Genomic DNA, 19370 nt, shown 5'->3' with positions numbered 1-19370 from the left:
GTTGTTATATTTATCACATTCTTCTTGTATTCCAATTCTTACCTTTTAATATCTAACCACAGTATGGGATTCTTTTTCACTGGTAGTTAAGCTAAAGATGTTTTTTAATGAGCACATGGATTCTCTAGCTGTTTCTTTTTCTATTATATAAACTTACTATCGAAACCACGTTATGAAGGAAAGAATAATGATCTGTGCATATCTATGGGCAATCTTTCAGGGTGATGATCGTATGAAGCTTCCCAGTCCAAATGACAGCAAATTCTTCCAGAATCTTTTGGATGAAGAGGATTTGGAAGATATGATGGATGCTGAGGAATATTTGGTCCCCCAGGCTTTCAACATCCCTCCTCCAATCTACACGTCCAGAGCAAGAATTGACTCTAATAGGGTAAGAAGTAATTATACACAAGTACCATGCTATTTCTGAGAAATAATTTTGTATTGTAAGCATTAAAATTTCCAAATAACTATACATCTAACTATTGCAATTTCTATATTAAAAGTACACTGTACCCACAAACTATATGCCAAGCTCAAAATAGATAGAGTTAACTGAAAATTATGCATGGAAAATGTAATACGTACTCTGAGATATCACCATTTCAAAATAAGTCATCTAAATTAAACAAATTTTAATTGCTAAGAACCAAACTAATAAAACTTCAAACAGTAATGAAAATTCTTACCAATTAGTCTTTTACTGTTCTTTGTTTAAAATATTATAGCATGCCATATTAATCAATACAAGTACAACTCTTTTACTCATTGAAGAAACATTCACTTTTCTGCCAAGTGAAATACAAACACTGAAAAGTGTGTGAGTTTTTAAACCACAATCGATCATATTTACAAGCCAAGTGAACCTTTACTAAGACATAGACCTAAGTTTCAGCAGATGCTTCTGAGAAGAATTTACATTTCAAATATTAAATCCACTGTCTGCAAATACCAGTTTTTCACTAAATGCTGTCAATCCATCTGTTTATTTTTAAAGATTCACTTGTTGGGATTAGAGAAATGGCACTTACAAGTGTGCACTGCTTTTGCAGAAGAGTTCAGATCCCAGAATCTGTGTCAGGCAGTTGTAAAGTCCAGCTCTCAGGAATCCTGCGCACTCTTCTGGTCTCTGTGGGGAGCTGCACTTATGTGCAAACACACACAAATACATTCATTTAAAATAAAATAAATCTTATTTAAATTAAAAAAAAATCACTCAACTTATGAGTGCCTCTGCAAATGAGATGTTATCACACACTAGAGAGTCAAGAAATTGTTGTGTAACTTGTGATTTCAGAAAATATCCAGGCACCCTGATAGCAAGGAAATGAACCAACCTCAATGTCCATCAACAGATGAATGGATAATGAAAATGTGGTACCTATAAAAAATGGAATAGTAACCAGCTATAATGAAAAATAAAATCACTAAATTTTCAGGAAAACAATGCACTTCAAAATTCTAATATTAAAGGAAGTAACCAAATTCAGAGAAAAAATAAAGAAAAACTTGCATGCTTTCTCTTACATATGGATCCTAGCCTATAATGCATACATGCATGAATTAAAAATATATAAGTGTGAGTATAGAATAAAGTTTAGACAAGAAATTAAGAGAGGGTAATATTAGGTGACAAGGAAGGACAGGATATTGGTAAAAGGACATATGCCGTTAACAAGCTACATTATTTCTTTTTTCTAGCTTCATAGTTTTCTTCTTTTTATGGTGGATAAGTGAATTCAACTTTCTTGGTATTGAAGTAACAAGAACTATAAATACACAAATGGATAGATAAATAAATAAATAAATTGATCACAAAAGTGTAAAATCCTAAATGAAGCAGTAATGCTTCAGAATGGCCATTCTAACTACGTAGCAGCTGATGGAGATGTCTGAAGTCTGGAACTGGCCTAGGGTGTGAGGAGGTTCCTTAGAACAGCTGTATGGTAGTTTTGCTTGTGAGTAAATCAGAAGTGTATGATTTGATTAATTTTTTATTATGTCTGGATTAATAGAAGAGCCACAGAGCCATAGAATCAGCATGCTGCTTGGCGAGTGCTACAATAAACTATTTCTTGGCCATTAGTGAGTGTGGAGATACAATGAGTTTAGGTCTAGACACTGTGTCTTCCACTTACAAGACATAAACATGATTCTTGATTGTTTTCTGGGAAGCAACTTTCCCCCTTAGTGTCTCCATCTCAAAACATTGTCACTGCAGTAGAATAGAGTGTACTAGCTCTCTTGGACACAAGCTTAAGAGAAATTTCAAATTCCTGGTCATTCCCTAAGATGAAAGTAACTATTTCAGACTGATAGCAATAATGAAATAGTACCTAGATTTTACTCTTCAACACATGTATGTTAACAACTTTTAGTCCCTATGACAACCCAATGATGTTATTATATTATTACCATGTCTTACAAAGAAATCTGTCACACAGAAGTGAGGTGATTAGAATGAATTCGCATACCTAGCCAGCAGATCAGAGTTCTTAAATAGACCTTTTGTCTCTACAACAATGTGCCTCATCATTAAATATACAAATTTATTTCCATGATATGTTTGTTATTCTTGGCATCAACCTCAGTGTCTGGGACTTGTCAGTAAATATCCCTAGTAATTTTCTCATAAAATTCAACTCATCTGGTTTACATTTTTTAAACTTCTTCCTCCATTGGAAAGATTTGATGCACAAAGGCAAAGTGAAATGAGGCTTGTAAGCACACCTGTAATCTCAGCACTGGGGAGGCTGAGGCAGGGGCATTTTGTGAATTCAATGCCAATCAAAGTTAGTAGTGATTTCAGTCTTTGCCTGGATAAATAGTGAGATCTTTTCTTAAAAAGTAAGCAAAGGAAAAACACATAGGAAAGAAGAAAAGAAGAGAGGGATGGACAGAGGGAGGGATAGACAGAGAGAGGGAGGCAGAAGGAAGAGATGGATAGAGGGAGGGATGGACAGAGGGGGCAAACGTCAAGACCTTAGTTTACTTTTCTATGAAAAAAATGTAATTCCAACCCAAACTGAAGATTTTTTCATGGTCCCAGTAGGAGTAGATAACTTAATAGTTTGAAAATTTGGTCCATAAGCCAGGCATGGTGGCACATGCCTAAGAATCCTAGCACTAGGGAGGCAGAGGCAAGTGGAGTTCTGAGTTCCAGGCCAGCCTGGTCCACAGAACAAATTCCAGGACAGCCAGGGCTACACATAGAAACCCTGTCTTGAAAAAACAAATAAGTATATAAATTTAGCTTATAGAGAGTGTGAGTCTCAGTCTTTGTGGGAGGTAGGGAAGTCTTTAGGTAAAAGAGGGGGGCACTTTCCCTGCTCTCCCTATAGAGCAAAAATGACCAGATTTCACTATTGTACTTATTGTTCTAAAAGACAGATTCATCACTTTTCATTTCAATAATCAATTTTCAAGGAAAGAATTTTATTTCTTAAAGTGAAATGCTATCAAGATATCAAGACTAAGACTTGATTCCTTTTCTTTTTATAAGAATCCTGAAATTCCAAGTTTTTGTTCACTTTAATTTATAACGCTTAATGCAAGGAATTCTTAATGACAACTTAAGCTAACTAAACAGAACTAGACAAAGGAGAAATCACATGGGGAAATCCTTGACCTTTAGTCTTTTTCTCTTCTGCATTTTAATTTGCTACCTGCAAACTCATATTTCCCTTTTCAGTGTTTGGAAAAGGAATTGTGCTTAATGGCACTTACCTTGGAGCATTCAAAAAAAAAAACATTTTTTAAAAAATTGTGTGGGTGTGTGCGCGTGCGTGCACATGTGCTCTGTGTTGTACCTGTGGGAGTGCAAGAATGCCCTCAGGTGACATCTTCACAGTCCACCTTATTTCAGACAGGCTCTTTCGTCCACTAATGTGTATGCAAAGCTCATGGGGCTGTGATTCTCCTGTCTCCAGCTCACATCTCACTCTAGGAGTGCTAGGATTATAAACACGTGCTAGTGTATCTGACTTTACATTGGTTCTGGGACCCAGCTCAGACCCCCATGCTTTCACAGTAAGTGTTTTGTCCACTGAGAAATTTCCCCAGTTCATTAAAAACCTTGCTTGTTTATATTGCCATAATTATAAAACTCTGGCTTTATATAACTCTTATTTAAAACTTCTAACATGTATAAATATTATTTCCATCCTTGTCTATAATGCTGTTACTTTATTTCATAGTTACTTCAATTTTAGATACTGTGGTCAAGTTATATAAGAAGGGACTGTGTTAAAGCAAATAAGGATGGAATGTTTATAAATATATTTAATAAACCTTTAGTACCAAGTAAGTACTCAGTTTTTAAATGCAAAATACAGTTTTCTATATAGATAATTCAGTAATGTTTTGGTTCTTTCTACAGAATTATTTTCTCATTTTTAAATTAACACAACCCTACCCATCTATATGCGTGATAGACAATTAAGAGTTACATTTTCTCTAGTAACAGGAAAGTAGACACATCTCTTTTAGAGTGACATAGTTTTTATTTTTTACTTTTTTATTGGTCAATAACATAAACACTCGTACTTTCTTCTCAGGTTTGCTACTCATGACAAGCATGTTCATGTGTTTACTCTCTGATTCTGTCTATGTTTCCTAACATCAAACAAAATACCAAAGCAATCTCTTCTGTATCACGTCAGATTGTTTTAAATTTCATGAGTGGGCCAGCAAGATGTTGCAGCAGGGTAAGGCTCTTGCCATCAGACCTGATTACCTGAGTCGGATTCCTGAACTTGCATACTTGGTAGAAAGAGAGAGCCAGTTCTCACAAGTTGTCCTTTAACCCCACACATACACTCTGGCCCACACATGTAAGCATAGACAAGATGAGTAAATAAATGAAATGTGAATTTTTTTTTTTTTTTTTTTTTTTTTTTTTTTTTTTGGTTTTTCGAGACAGGGTTTCTCTGTGTAGCTTTGCGCCTTTCCTGGAACTCACTTGGTAGTCCAGGCTGGCCTCGAACTCACAGAGATCCGCCTGGCTCTGCCTCCCGAGTGCTGGGATTAAAGGCGTGCGCCACCACCGCCCGGCCGAAATGTGAATTTTTAATTCCATATGTATTTTCGTAAATTGTAACTTTAAGACAATGAGTAAATTAACAATACAATGCTGATGTTTTTCCAGAACGCTGGTAGAAATAAATTTTAGAAACACTAAAATATTCTCATCTAACCCATAGCTGATGCTATTATTATTAGCGATAGATGTACAATGGTCTTAAATATTTTCATCAAAATAATGTGCCACAGCATCTACTCTAACATTACGTAAACAGGAGAACCTGAGTAACAAATCTTGGTTCTCTATGTACATAAAACAGGGGACCTATGGGTGGAGTTACTCACTCCTTACTACTGGCTGAGCTTCTATTTTGTTTCTCTCACCATATACTAAAATACAATCAAAAGAAACTAGACTGTGGGCTGGAGGGATGGCTCAGTAGTTAAGAGCACTTGCTGCTTTACTGGAGAACCTGAGTTCAGTTTCTGGCATCTACAACAGGTGTCTCCCTTTAACCTTCTGGAATTGCAGTTCCAAAGGATTTGATGCCTCTGGCTTCCTCAGAAACTTGCACTCATGTCACAACACACACGCATGCACACACACACACACACACACACACACACACACACACACACACACACGCATCCCTACATAATTCAAAATAATAAAACAAATACATTAATTAAAGTAAATTGGAAATCAGGGACATGACATTCTAGAAACAATCCAGGGCATGTCATTTAATCAGGCTCATGTCATTTTCTTTAGTCGTAAGGATGTTCAGATGGATCATGTGTCATCTCATATTAAAATTACTTTATAATAGATTGGTATTTTGAGAAATTATATTCCAGACATATGCATGTATATATATATATATATATATATATTGGTTTTGCGAGACAGGGTTTCTCTGTGTAGCTTTGCGCCTTTCCTGGAACTCACTTTGGAGACCAGGCTGGCCTTGAACTCACAGAGATCCGCCTACCTCTGCTTCCTGAGTGCTGGGATTAAAGGCGTGAGTCACCACCGCCCAGCAGTATTCATGCGTTTTATTCTTAGGAATATTTAGATAGAGAATGGCCCAAAGCATTTTGAGTTACCTCAGTATACAACCATTGTCCTTAAGTGACTGGATATAGAAGAGAAGATCCTAAAGACAAAAGTTAAGGAAGCATCTCATAGCATCTTGAAGGTAATATAGGAGGAAGGTGCTAAATGATATAGCAAGGTTACTCTTGTTGCAATTTACCAAGGATCAATATTAATTCTAACAACAGCTACTTCTTGATGATAAATGATTGTAGTGTCTGGGTATTGGTTTTACATTTTGTCCTAGATCTATAAAGGTTTCCTGCAGTTTAACCTTGACAAGATGCTTGAGGTTTTTTGTTTTTAATCTATTAAACCTGAAGTAGTAGCTCTTTTTTTTTTATTAAATTTCATATTACTAGCTACCTTTTTGTCTTAAGTAGTCTTTACTCAACAGCTAATCTTTTTGACTTGCTCAGTATATTATAGATAGAATAAACAAACTGATATATTTGAATCAGAATAAATAAATTAATACATTTGAATATTTCTTATGGGATTGGCACTATGTTGGGCAGTGAGAATAGGGTTGGGAAAGGATGTTCTGTCTTCAGAGAGTCTCGTTCTAGTTAAGAACATTATATTATGAGAGAAAAATCAGGCATTGTAGGGAAAAGGAAAGGCAATCCAAATCAAGATACAAGGTTAGAGGAAGGCATTTTAGCCATGTCTTTGTGAAGAAAGAGACTCAGGCTCAGAGCAGGGTCTGTTGGGAAATGAACCAAACCAAACAAAGCCCAACATCAGATTAGGCATATGCGAACTAGTTATTTTTATCATCTTAGTTTTTATAACATTTTTATATTGTGCAAGTTCGAGAACTGTATTACCAGAGGAGGAAATAGAATGTCTTCCATTTTTCTTGTTTTCTTGCCAATGTTAAATCTTGGTCTTAAAGGCTCCTTCCCTATCTCTAAATGTTCCAATTCCAAGCAAAGAACTTTTCATCCTCTCTGCAAAGCACTTTAGGATTTCCTTTCTTTTGGCACAACTCTACGTCATCACTTCACAGAACCTATTGCGATCTCTCCCTAAGTACACCTGTCTAGTATTTGTTTTTTGTTTTTTAATTATTTCAAGGGAGCTCAATTTTTCTTTCTTCTCTTCCCTTTGTTCCTTCGTTCCTTTGTTCCTTCCTTCAATCTAGTGCTAGGGATCAAACTCAGGACCTCATGCATCTTAGACCAGTTTGACCACTGAGCTACACCCACAGCCAATGATAGCTTTTTATGCTTATCCTTTTATGCTTAGCTTTTTCCTTAAAAATTTTAATATGGAGCCAGGTGGTGGTGGCGCACACCTTTAATCCCAGCACTCAGGAGGCAGAGGCAGGCGAATCTCTGTGAGTTCAAGGCCAGCCTGGACTACAGAGTGAGTTCCAGGAAAGGCGCAAAGCTATAGAGAGAAACCCTGTCTCGAAAAACAAAAACAAACAAACAAACAAAATTTAATATGGTCCTTTGCATTGTAGCAAAACCAACAGTATTAATGATTTGTCTCAGTATCTGAGACACCAATTTCTGCCTCTTCTTTTCTTTCCTTCCTTCATTCCTTTCTTTTTCATTCTCATCCTCTTCTTCCTCCTCCTCTTTCTTCTCTTTCACGTTTACAGTACACTTTTGCATTCTTTTCATGAATGGGAAAAACTTCAATGGTGTATTTTATTAGATCTCTATATGGTATATAATCCTATTGTCATTATCAGTTTAATAATGATTGAACATTTGTCCTAGGAAGTACCTTCCTCATTCCAGTTGACTGGTCACTGCAATTTACTTTTCTCCACTCTACATCTCACATGCAAAAAAACTGCCCCGAACTGCAAGCATTATTTTAACACGTCTCTCAAAGTATTTATTTATCTGTTGGAATTTTTCTGTCTCTGTTGGGAAGTTTGGATGATTTGTTCTTTAGAAATGCCATCTCTCCTATAGATGATCGATTTTTCTCTTTGAAAATAATGTAATATAAAATTGCATTCATTTTCTTTTCAAACTTGGGGGAACTATGGAGAGATTAAGAATTCTTGATTTGTCTGATTTTATTTTAACTATATATTAGAACTGAGACATTTCATTCACAAACTTGAGGATGGAAAGATATTCCTAGTCAATATCAAAAATATTTTTAGAATAAGTTAAAATACATTAGTTCTTGCCTATAAAATTCCTTAGTCTCACTTACATGGCAATAGTCTCATTACATAACACCAGCAGGCTCTTTTACTATAACCTTTCCTTTCCTCTCGCTTTCTGCTTCCACACCCTCTCTTCATCTTCAAGTGTATGTTTTTCTCTAGAAAGTTAGTTTACCTAGAAATCCTTTGAACAGAAATGTAAGCAATGTTATTAGCCCTTAATGCTGATATAAAGAACTCTAAGCACAGGTATCATACCCCCGTATTATGAGGTACATGCATCAGCAATTGTGTGTTCATGAATGGTCAGATCTCTAAGAGACCTAAAAGACTTCCTCATCTTTATGGATGTGGAAACTAATACTGGGAAGAGCCAAGATTCACACCCCAGTGTCCTTGCTTCTAAGAGAAGGATGCAGAGTCCTTGCTCCAATCTCTTGGGTCTTAATCTAGTCTTCTTTCTTTTCATTGGTTCTGTTGGTTTGTTTTTGCTGGTGAAAGCCATGGAAGTCTTGATTTTACTTCCAGTCTAATGAGATTTAGTATCAACTGGCTTAAAAGGCTCCTGCTGGGAGTGCAATGAGAAGCCAGAGCCCCTGCTGCTGCTTGCCTCCTTTGTTTATGCTTCTGAGAGACTCCCTGTAATCAAGAGTTAATGGTTTAGGAAGATCAAATGGAATTGATAGAGCCAAAATCGAAGCACAAAAGCAGGGCAATGGTGTCTGCATTTGAACTCAGTAATGACATCCTCGGCAACAAAGTGATCTTTACAAGTTTAGCAGGTGTATGGAAATTTACCAGTGCAAACCTAAATATAGCTACTACTTATTGATCGCTTATTTCTATTTGAAATTCTACTCCAAGCTATATATACATAGATTACCCTCTACCTGCACAACACAAGTAGAAAGTGATATTGTTCCCTTTTTGGCCAAAGTAGAAAATACAACAGAAAAGCTGCCAACTGCGATGGTAAATAGTGAGATTTGAACCCGTCTGATTTGTTCATGTTTTTAATTCTTATTCTTCATTGGTAAAAGAAAAGGAAAGTCAAATCATCATCACCAATAGGTAATGAGTAAATTATAAGTATTAGCCTAAATGTTATTCAAATGAAATTATTTGAAAGTTAGTACAGACTATAAGTTTCTTCAATTTTTAAAAATAGTTGTTATAATTTTTATGAAAACATTTTCACAGCCTACAAAGTGATATTTTGAAAAATGCTGTCTCCTTTTCCCCATACTGCAAGAGGCAATGTAATTATAAAATCATAGAGTCGCTCATCTTGTCACAGTCGCCCAAGTAAGTGATGGTTGATTAGTGTTCTAAAGGTTGTTGTCATACAGGGCATTTTACTGTTTCAAAAGAACCTTCATCATTCAATAGCTGAAACTCCTAATCAACTAGATGACTTGGTAACTTTGTTGAGAGTTTAGCTATTCAAAAACCCAACCACTGTTACATCCCATGACACCCAATGTGTCATGTGAACTGCCTATAAGATAGCAAGTTTCACCTCATGAGCACCTGATACTAGCCACTGGCAGCAACTTTCAGAATGGGACTGGGGGCACTACCAAAAACACTCCTACAACAGAGTCCACACATGCAGTAGACACACTGGTTTTCTGTGAGAATCTGGCTTTAAAAGCACATGTCAATGGTATTTATGAAGCTGTTTTACACTTAGCAACTGTTAACAGGCACAAAAAGTCCATGAACAACCAAAAAGATTTCTTCTCTTCATTGTTAAATAGGACTAAAGAAAATCAGAGTCCAAAAGGGAAACAAAGAGAATGGAGAGACAGCTAGACATGCTACGTAGACTGATGACATTAATGAATGTTTCCTCTAAGCCATTTAGATGGCTATGTTTTCATGTGATTGCCACCAGATTCAAAGCCCTGTTCTAAATTATTGGACACATCTCATTAAGTAGTCTTTTCTTCGTGGCACAGCACATAAGCGAGCACCATTATCAATTTCTCCATTTCTTATATAATGGAATCAGGACATTATCATCAACTTCTTATTCAGATTTTTGGAAGGTTATTTAATTTTTATTTATTTATTTATTTTACAAATCTATCTTTTTCTGCCAGAGCTCCCTGTCTGGGCCAGCCTGCTATGCTGATTGCTTCTGCAAAGGCTTGAGAAAGTGTTGTTCTATTTCGTTCTCAATAAGTATTGATGGCATTTTGAGAGGTTCAGAGTATCCTTTGATTACTCCATGAAATGGAACAGAGAAGATGGCTGTGGGTAGTAGGGGGTGGGCTTGCTCATCAGGCTTCCTTTGTGAGCTTTCTGCACTTGACCGTACCCCCAATCACATGCATCTCTTCCCTTACTTGCCTGTGTAAATGGAAAGTTCCCTTCTCAGTTCAAAATTCTGACATACCAGAATGTTCTAAAGAGGGACTAATTTTACTCTGTAGCTTTCACTGTAGCTGAATGGCTGTGGACCAGCCTTTCATTATACTCAAGCAAAAGCTGAATTAAGAGACCGCTATACCACTGTGGGAAAATTTCCAAACACAAAGACCATAGTTCTTGTTTCAAAATATTCTAGATTGTGTGAAATAAGTACAGAAAATCACATAGGGGAAGAAATTGGAAGTTCAACCCACCACCAATTTGTTTTGCTTTTTCCAAAAATAATCATAGCCATTGTTTAATAACATACTGAATTGTTTCTCTCTCTAGAAGAAAAAAAATACTTAATATTCTCAACATATTGAAATATTGAGATGTACATAATTCATATTCACTGCATGCCTGCTCTAGCCTATTTTCAGTTGGAGGCAGGTGCTGTGGTTCTGTATTAGAGAGATAGGCTATTGGATATTCCCTAGTTGAAATGACTAATTCATTCTTTTACTCTTAGTAATTGCATAGATTTATAAGAGTGTGACATTATGCAAAGAGTGAATAATAATACATATACAGATTGATTATAATTCACTTGTCTCGAGTACTATATAAATGCCTTGTACTTAGTAGTATATTTAATCTCCCGAAAACTTTGCCTTAGTTTTTATCTTTTTACCACTTCTTTCCCTCCCATTTTCCTAATTTTTATTGTTCTTAGATATCCACTATTCTGTATTTTCTGATCTATTTTGTGTGTGTGCAAACTGAGGCATAACTATAAAATGATAGGACCTAGCAGCTGCCTCAGAGGGGGCTGTGACTCACCACAGTGGTGCATTACTTCTCGTGCTGCCTCTGAGATTCCATTGTTACTTTATTGCTGCTACAAAGTCAATTCTTAGTCCTCCTTATGGGTGCTGGAGATCAATCCCAGGCCCTTGAACATTCTAAGTGAGTCATCTACCACTGAGCCACCTCTACAGACAGTACTCGGCATAGTAAAGATGAATATATAAATGAAGAGTTTGATTATTTGTTTATTGTTATGTGTATGACTGTTTTGACTACATGTATGTCTTACCATCACATGTGTGCAGGTCCCTGGAGGACAGAAGGTGCATTAGATCCCCTGGGTCTAGAGTTATAGATGTTTATGAGCTATCATGTGTGTGCTGGGAATCATAAATGGGTACCCTGGGAGAGTAAGCACTGAGTCATCTCTTCAACTCTTCAGCAAAACATTTTGTACTTCTTGAACCTTTGAATCACCAGATCCTCATGTTGGTGTGGTCTTCAAAGGACTATCTTAGTAAGAGCTGTTTATCTATCAATACAGAAAGAAACATCCCCTTGTCTGTCTTAAATTATGACGATTTCAGGCAAATAAGAACAACAAAATCATCTTCTGTTGATAATATATTTATCTAACAATCATTAAGGAATCTGCTGTGTATCTAGTTCTTCTAGAAATGCATCTGAACTTGCCCTCAAAACAATTGACATATAAGAAAGCAGCCAATAAAATTTAATGAGCAAGTGTTATAATAGGGACAAGGAGAGTACATAAGGAACTGTTGAGTGAGGTGAGCTTTATTATAAGGGACACAACAAGATCATTTTGGCTTCTGAAAAAAAAACTGACAGCATTTTGATATGTTAACTAAAGTAGAGTTTGAAGGAATCAGAGGAATAACATGAGGACTTTGATAAGGGTAATGGTTTTGAAATAGAACAATGGGATCTGGATATCCATTGAATAATACATAATGAGAAGGAGATGCCAAGTTCTCTAACTGCAAGTGAGCAGATGTTAGCCTTATGGATTAGTGTATAAAGTAAGAAGAGCAGAATAAGAAAATTAATTGATGTTTTGGAACTTAAGTAGACATCAGCACTAGACTTTCAGAATGTATGCCTAGAAGGCCAATGAAGTTGTCATGATTGGGAAGTCATTTTTACATTGTTTCATGGCATTTACATTGCTAGTCCTTTTTAGTAGTTTCAGCATGGCATAGTGCTAGTGGAGAGAAACTGAATAATGAACAAGGTCAGGAAGTGAAATTCTCTTTGAAATTTTCTCTCATACAAATGGACGTAAGGATAGAGAGTATACTGGCGAGAAAATGTTTATAGAAGCAATTTAATAGACGTGTTTTTATTTCGGCTTACTTTGTTTTACTACACAATGGGATAAGATGTCTGACTGTCTGTATTTAAACATGGCTCCAGTACTGGCTAGCTTGCATAAGCTTGGCCTCAGTTTATTATTCTCCAAACTGTGCATAAGACCATATGTACCAGGGGATATGTGGGGACTCAGAGCAATCATATTTACAGAACACTTTGAACTAACAACTCAGTAACTGTTTGCCCTTTCTCTTCCTACACTCCAATTTCCCCACATGGGGCTCCTCTGCACTCTATTTTTTCCCACCTCTTCTTTGACTTACCTCACAATCCCTCTTTCATCTCTCCAATAACGAAAGTAATTCACACTAAGAATTTGTGAATTGATAGATATGATTGGAAACAGAAAGGATGGACTTGGTTGAAGGATCACATTATAGAGAGTACATGCTCCTATTCAACTCTTTTTCTTCATTGCCTGCCTGTGCCAACTCTATTTCCTTAGAGATTCAAATTTTCCTTTGTCTCCTATATTACAATTTTCCTTCTCATCTGAGGGCTTGCACCCATATATTAAATTATTCACTAACTGGTCAAACACTTAGGATTAAAATGTTTTAACAAAGAAGTTAATTGTCTCTCAGGAATGATTTTATTCTACTGATAATAACAAGTTTTCTGTTTTATTATAATTTTCCGATTAAATTGAGAGACACTAGGAGACTGCCAGTCTAGAGACACTTAGCATAGAGCAAGGCTATGAAAGGAACAAAGGGCACAGGTGTGTTACTAGGAGAAAGACGGAATAAGGTTTCAGTGAGTGCTGTTTTGAGACAGTCAAAGATGAATGAAGATCCAGTAAGTTTAGGGACTCCTCAAGATGCAAGATATGGCTTTTTAGAAGTATCCACTTGGATGTGTGATGCTTCTGCCCCACCAAGCGAACTGTGAACAAAGGAGAGGAGACAAAAGATAGGAAGAGGTGAGAATATAGAGGCATTCCAAAAACAGTATAGAAGCAGTGGGATGTAAACACTACCTGGAGGATCAGTGCAGTAATTAATTAGGGCTTATAGCTAAGTTCTTTCATTTAGTCTAACTACCTATGATATGTAATTACATAAATATGAGCACTGTGTTCCTGTTAGGGGCAGAATATTGGGCTAGGTTGTGTATATGCATTTCTACAAACTACACAGCTAACACAAAGAAGAGATATCTTTATCCTATTTTAGACTGAAATTAGACTGAAATTAAGATTCAGGTTTTGCATAGCTTGTGACGTATCTAGTAATACCTAGTAAGTAACTCAAGATGGAAATCCAGATTCAGCTTGCTTCAAGGTACATACTAGAAAAATAGAAAGTATCTAGAAATTGATCTATGGAAAGGAGGCAAGAGAAATGGCTGACTTATAGAGAGGCATCAGGAAGAAACAAAAGGCTGTGGGCAAAGAAAGGAATCATTCTTTTGGAGTTTATAATGGCAGTTTTTGTAGTGTTCAGGTGTAAGCATGTGAAGCTTAAGGAGCAGTTGAGGTAAGATCACAGCCAAGAAGGACACTCTGAAACTATAATGCTTGGGTCCTGACTGGCACTTATCCAGAAATGACTGTGCAGTCCAAGTGACATGACTAGACATGAGCAATCTAAGTATTGGACAGTGCCTCCAATGACTCTAGAAAATACTCAAGTGGGTAAGGACCTGTGGTAGAAGCGATTAAGATCATCCTCAAAAAGGGAAGGAATAGACTGAATTGTGGAAAGCTGTGATCCAGAATATTGTAGAATATTGATTCTGGCTCAGACAAATTGTGGAGTGAGCATGTTCCACTAGAGAGAACTGTTAAGGAAGACCCTGTATGTGCAGGGGACTACTGCAGGGTCTGTGTGATTGCTAAGGCATCAATGCAGGAAATATTTTCATAAAGAGGGAAGACACAAATCTAGGTTTTGTGAAGATGGATTCTATGGTGTGTTGGAGTAGAGTCTAAGGAAAAGGAGATGGGACTGGAGAGATAGCTCAGTGGGTAAGAATACTTGCTAGTCTTTCAGAGGACATGAGTTTAGTTCACAGCATCCACATGGAGTAGCTCACAACATCCAGTAACTCTCTCTTCGGGAATCAGACATCCTCTTTTGGCTTCCTCAGGCTACCACATACATGTGGCATATGAATATAGGACATATGGACATATACACACAAAAAATTAATGTATTTAAAAAACAAAAGAATACAAAATGAACATTTTTTCTGTTCTAAAATGCATGAAATCATAGTCATATGAAGCCATGACACAGTTACTACAGAGCCCTGGAAAGAACCTGTCATGGAAGAGCTGAAAGCCTCAGTTCCACTGCTTCAGAGGAAACCACTGTGGGTCAAAAAGATGTGAAAACAAACAAGAGAAAAGGCCTAGAGAGGATTCATGTGCATCTGTTTTCAAATCACATGTTAGTGAGCGCTTCCTTTGGGACTTCTGATATTTAGAAGCTCAAGATGAATGGCATGGACCCTGGAAGTTTAATATCATAATACAAACCCTTTATTTATAACATTTCCTTCCTCCCTTCTGGAGACAGAATGGCCCTGCACATTTTAAAATTTTATTTGTGGGCTGATAAACATTTTATGAGTGCTCACCTGACTCTGTGTTTAGGATGAGCTTGCTGCTGGCTTTTGCTCTTCTCTTGGTCAGACTTTCCAGGCAGGAACATATGAAGGTGTTGCAGAGCAAATAATTTAAAGCCTGGGTTTGTGTCAGGCTATCTCAGACAGGTCTTCTCCTCCTGTGTAATTGGCATCTAGTATGCTTCTGGAGGACCACAGGCAGTAGGGACTCCGGAACTGTGGCCTGTTGCTAAGATTACTTCTAATTGCTTCCACTTGATCTTAGGTCATCATTTAATAGGCATTTCATAGGTAAGTCACAGAAATGATCAGAATCCCCTCTTTGCATTTGTTACATTGGGTAAGGACATCTAAATGTATCCACCCCAATCTGAGCAACTTGGTATTTTTATTTCTCATTAATGTTTAGATAAGTAACATTTGAAGCAATTGGATAGGTGAGATACTGTTAAAACTGGTTGGTTAATCTATTTCAGGAACTCTTCTCACAAATCTAATACTGATGAGGTAGATACAGTATTTAAATGTCTTAAATATCTTGGCAAGAACAACAGCGATAATCTGTTTTGTGATTTTATTTGTATGACTAAGTGTTAATATTTCCTTTTTCTAAAAGTATCTCTACCCTGCCTTAAATCTTTCCTTAAAAATGATACATAAAAGCTGGATGGTGGTGGCACACACCTTTAATCTCAGCACTCAGGGGGCAGAGCCAGGTGGATCTCTGTGAGTTTGAGGCCAGCCTGGTCTACAGAGTGAGATCCAGGACAGGCACCAAAACTACACAGAGAAACCCTGTCTCAAAAAACAACAACAAAAAAAATAGTGATAAATAAAACCAAGTATGGTGGCATATGACTGTAATCCCAGAACTTAAGAGACTAAGGCAAGAGAATCACAAGTTCAAGGCCAGTCTGGGCTATAAAGCAGTTTACAGGATAACCTGGGCTACAGAGAGAGACCCCCTCTGAAAAACAACAGTGACAGGAAAATACAAATTATAAATAATATTTGCAATAACTATTTGCTAAAGAAGGAAGTGACCTGGCAAGTATTCCAGAAGCTTACCTTATCTGTCAGGTACTTTTTGATATTTCTTTCCTAATCATTGCTAGAAAGAATGGGATACAGATGTATGTATGAAAATACCTCATCTCTTTTCTATTTTTCTCAACTCCAATTTTTTTTATCAGATTATATTAATGTCACAAATATAAGTGTTGTTCTAGAAATTGGCTACTTTCTTTTTAAGATTTAGCTTTCTTAAAAAACTTAATTGTAATTTTTAAATGTTTCAGATCTTAATTTTATTATAAAGGTAGCCCTTAAGAATTCTCTTTCTACTAGACTCTGTATGGGAGTGTAAAATATCCCTACTAGTTTTTTTTCTCTCTCTGTCTCTGTCTCTGTCTCTGTCTCTGTCTCTCTCTCTCTCTCTCTCTCTCTCTCTCTCTCTCTCTCTCTCTGTGTAATTTCTAAGAAAGTATCAGTTCTCACAGGGAAGAAAAATTTGATCTAAACATCTGGGCAGTGCTGCAGACTTCTCCTTGGCCTGTTGGCAATGTTTCACTGTGAATGCTGAGACATATTTCATTAGAATTCTGTCTGCACACTTTCATCTGTTCAGTAGAAGTAAGTCAAGAAAATCAAAGTCAATGTACAGAAGTGGGAATTTCTATTGTTTGGGTTCTACTGACTCTGACCCTTATCCAAAAGAAAAAGCAAAAATAATAAGGATTTTGTTTCTGCTTACTATTTTCTTAACTGTTGGGTCTTCCAATTAAGTTATTTTAGTTGGTTAAGCATGTTAGTGTCAGGCATTGATAGACACCTTTCTGTGGTCAAATGGTCAGGATATTTTTAATGGTGAGTCTAGCCTTTAATAGCAGAGCCATCTCTGCAGTCCAAAGTCCAAGATATTTTAGTAGCCCTTCCTATAATATGAATTGCTAAATGATCTTATTAATAAAAAAAACAGAGCCAAATATTGGAGTGAAAGCTGAAAGATCAGAGAGGCAGAGAGCAAGCCCCTAGTTCTTACCCCTACAAAATCCTCTGCCCAAAGAGAGCAAGTTCCTGTTTCCTCATGCCTTATATAGCTTTCTGTGTCTTGCCATACTACTTCCTGGAATTAAAGGCATGTGTCCTTCCCAAGCAAAGACACGAGATCTCAAGTCCTGGGATTAAAGGTGTATGCCACCACTGCCTAGCTCTGTTTCCAGTGTGACCTTGAACTCATGGAGATCAGATGGATCTCTGCCTCCAAATGCTAGGATTAAAGGCGAGTTCTACCACTGCCTGACCTCTATGTTTAATATAACCGCTGGCTTTGTTCTCTGATTCCCAGGCAAGCTTTATTTGTTAGAGTATAAATAATCACCACATTTCCTCTTTTTTAATCTAAAATAAAAAAGTTATAGCTAATATAAGAAAAGCTATATACAATAAGTACAATAACTATATACAATATATACAGGCAATAACTACATCAGCAATGTCTAGTCCATTTGCATTTGACAAATTCAGAGAAAATACTCCATTATCTATCCTATTTTGGTGAGTCCAAAATGAACCTAATTCACTTTCTAGCCTAACTTGTATTACCAACCAAAAGCTATCCTGCGATGTCTTTCAACTACTGTTGGACTATAAAAAGCATTGCATTATTAGTTTTTAAGTAAATATTTTGAAATGACATTAAATGATGGATTACTCAATATGCATTCAACTTCAGTTACTTATCACGACTTTATTTACATCAATGATTCCAACCATTTTGAAAGTTGTTTCACGTGACATTTGTGATTGAAATTTTTTTTGGAAAATAATCCCTACCACTCCTAAACATATGTCAGCTGTGGTCATCTGCACAAGATGTGCACAAAATCAGGCCCCTTCACATTTCATCTTAGATGGGAGAAGAAACCATAAGGCCCCACCCCTACCTGATAGACTACTGGAAGTTAACAGCTGTTGGAGTTATTGGGTATCATTTTCTTCAATGGTACAGCCACTGATAGCTGTCTTTGCACCAGTAAATCACCCCCCACCATCCATGTTTATGTGACAAGCTCTACACTCATTCGGCTGCACACACCAAAAGACATGAGAGTCCATGGGGGCCTTGTGGAGAAAAAGAGTTCCAGTGAAAGTGGGAGAGGGTTGAGAGAGGGGAATGAAGGAGTGAATATTACCAAAATTCATTTTATAAATATATGAAACTATGAAGGCATGAACATTATCGAAGCTCATTATATCAATATATGAAACAACTATCAAAAATATAAAAATGAAAAGTAGAATCGAGAAATATAATACAAATGTTTCCCCCACCCAAAAGAACCACAATAATAATAATGACAATAATAATAGCCACCGCTATCACATATCCTTGTAGCAGTATAAACTTTCATTCTCATCTACAAAAATGTATATTCATCTTGCCTGCATCACCTAGAATGACTGTGTATGAGTGATACTTAAAAAATCTTTGGGTCTATAGATTATAGAATTATCCTTTACAGCTTATATCCACTTATAAGTGAGTATATAACAGGTTTCTCTTTCTGGGTCTGAGTTACCTCACTCAGGATAATCTTTTCTAGTTCCATCCATTTGCCAGCAAATTTCATGATGTCATTGTTTTTAACAGCTGAATAAAAATCCATTGTGTAAATGTACCATGTTTTCTTTATCCATTCTTTTTAAATGGACATTTAGGTTATTTGCAGTTTATGGCTATTATGAATAAAGCCGCTATGAACAAGGTTTAGCAAATGTCCTTGTGGTACGTAGATTGTCCTTTGAGTATATGCCCAGGAGTGGTATAGCTGGGTCTTGAGGTAGATTAGTTCCCAATTTTCTAAGAAACTGCCATATTAATTTGCAAAGTGGCTGTACAAGTTTGCACTCTTATCAGCAATGGAGGAGTGTTCCCTTTGCTCCACATCTTCTCCAGCATAAGTTGTCATTTGTGATTTTGGT

At 36.6% G+C, this 19370-nt stretch overlaps 1 protein-coding gene across 4 annotated transcripts in view; it reads left to right on the top strand.

Moving 5' to 3' along the window:
* Positions 1 to 19370, top strand: part of Erbb4 (erb-b2 receptor tyrosine kinase 4) — a 1089367-nt gene that overhangs the window by 1044621 nt on the left and 25376 nt on the right. For all 4 annotated transcript variants that reach the window (XM_052749761.1, XM_052749762.1, XM_052749763.1 and 1 more), the window contains exon 25: positions 221 to 391. In XM_052749761.1, coding sequence (XP_052605721.1) covers positions 221 to 391 — 171 coding nt within the window. The remainder of the gene's footprint in view (positions 1 to 220; positions 392 to 19370) is intronic.

This window comes from Peromyscus californicus, unplaced genomic scaffold (genome assembly GCF_007827085.1).
Source record: "Peromyscus californicus insignis strain IS unplaced genomic scaffold, ASM782708v3 Scaffold_21__1_contigs__length_65335640, whole genome shotgun sequence".
Lineage (NCBI taxonomy): Eukaryota > Metazoa > Chordata > Mammalia > Rodentia > Cricetidae > Peromyscus > Peromyscus californicus.
Note: the sequence above shows the minus strand (reverse complement) of the source record. Positions and strands in the feature narration are given on the sequence as shown.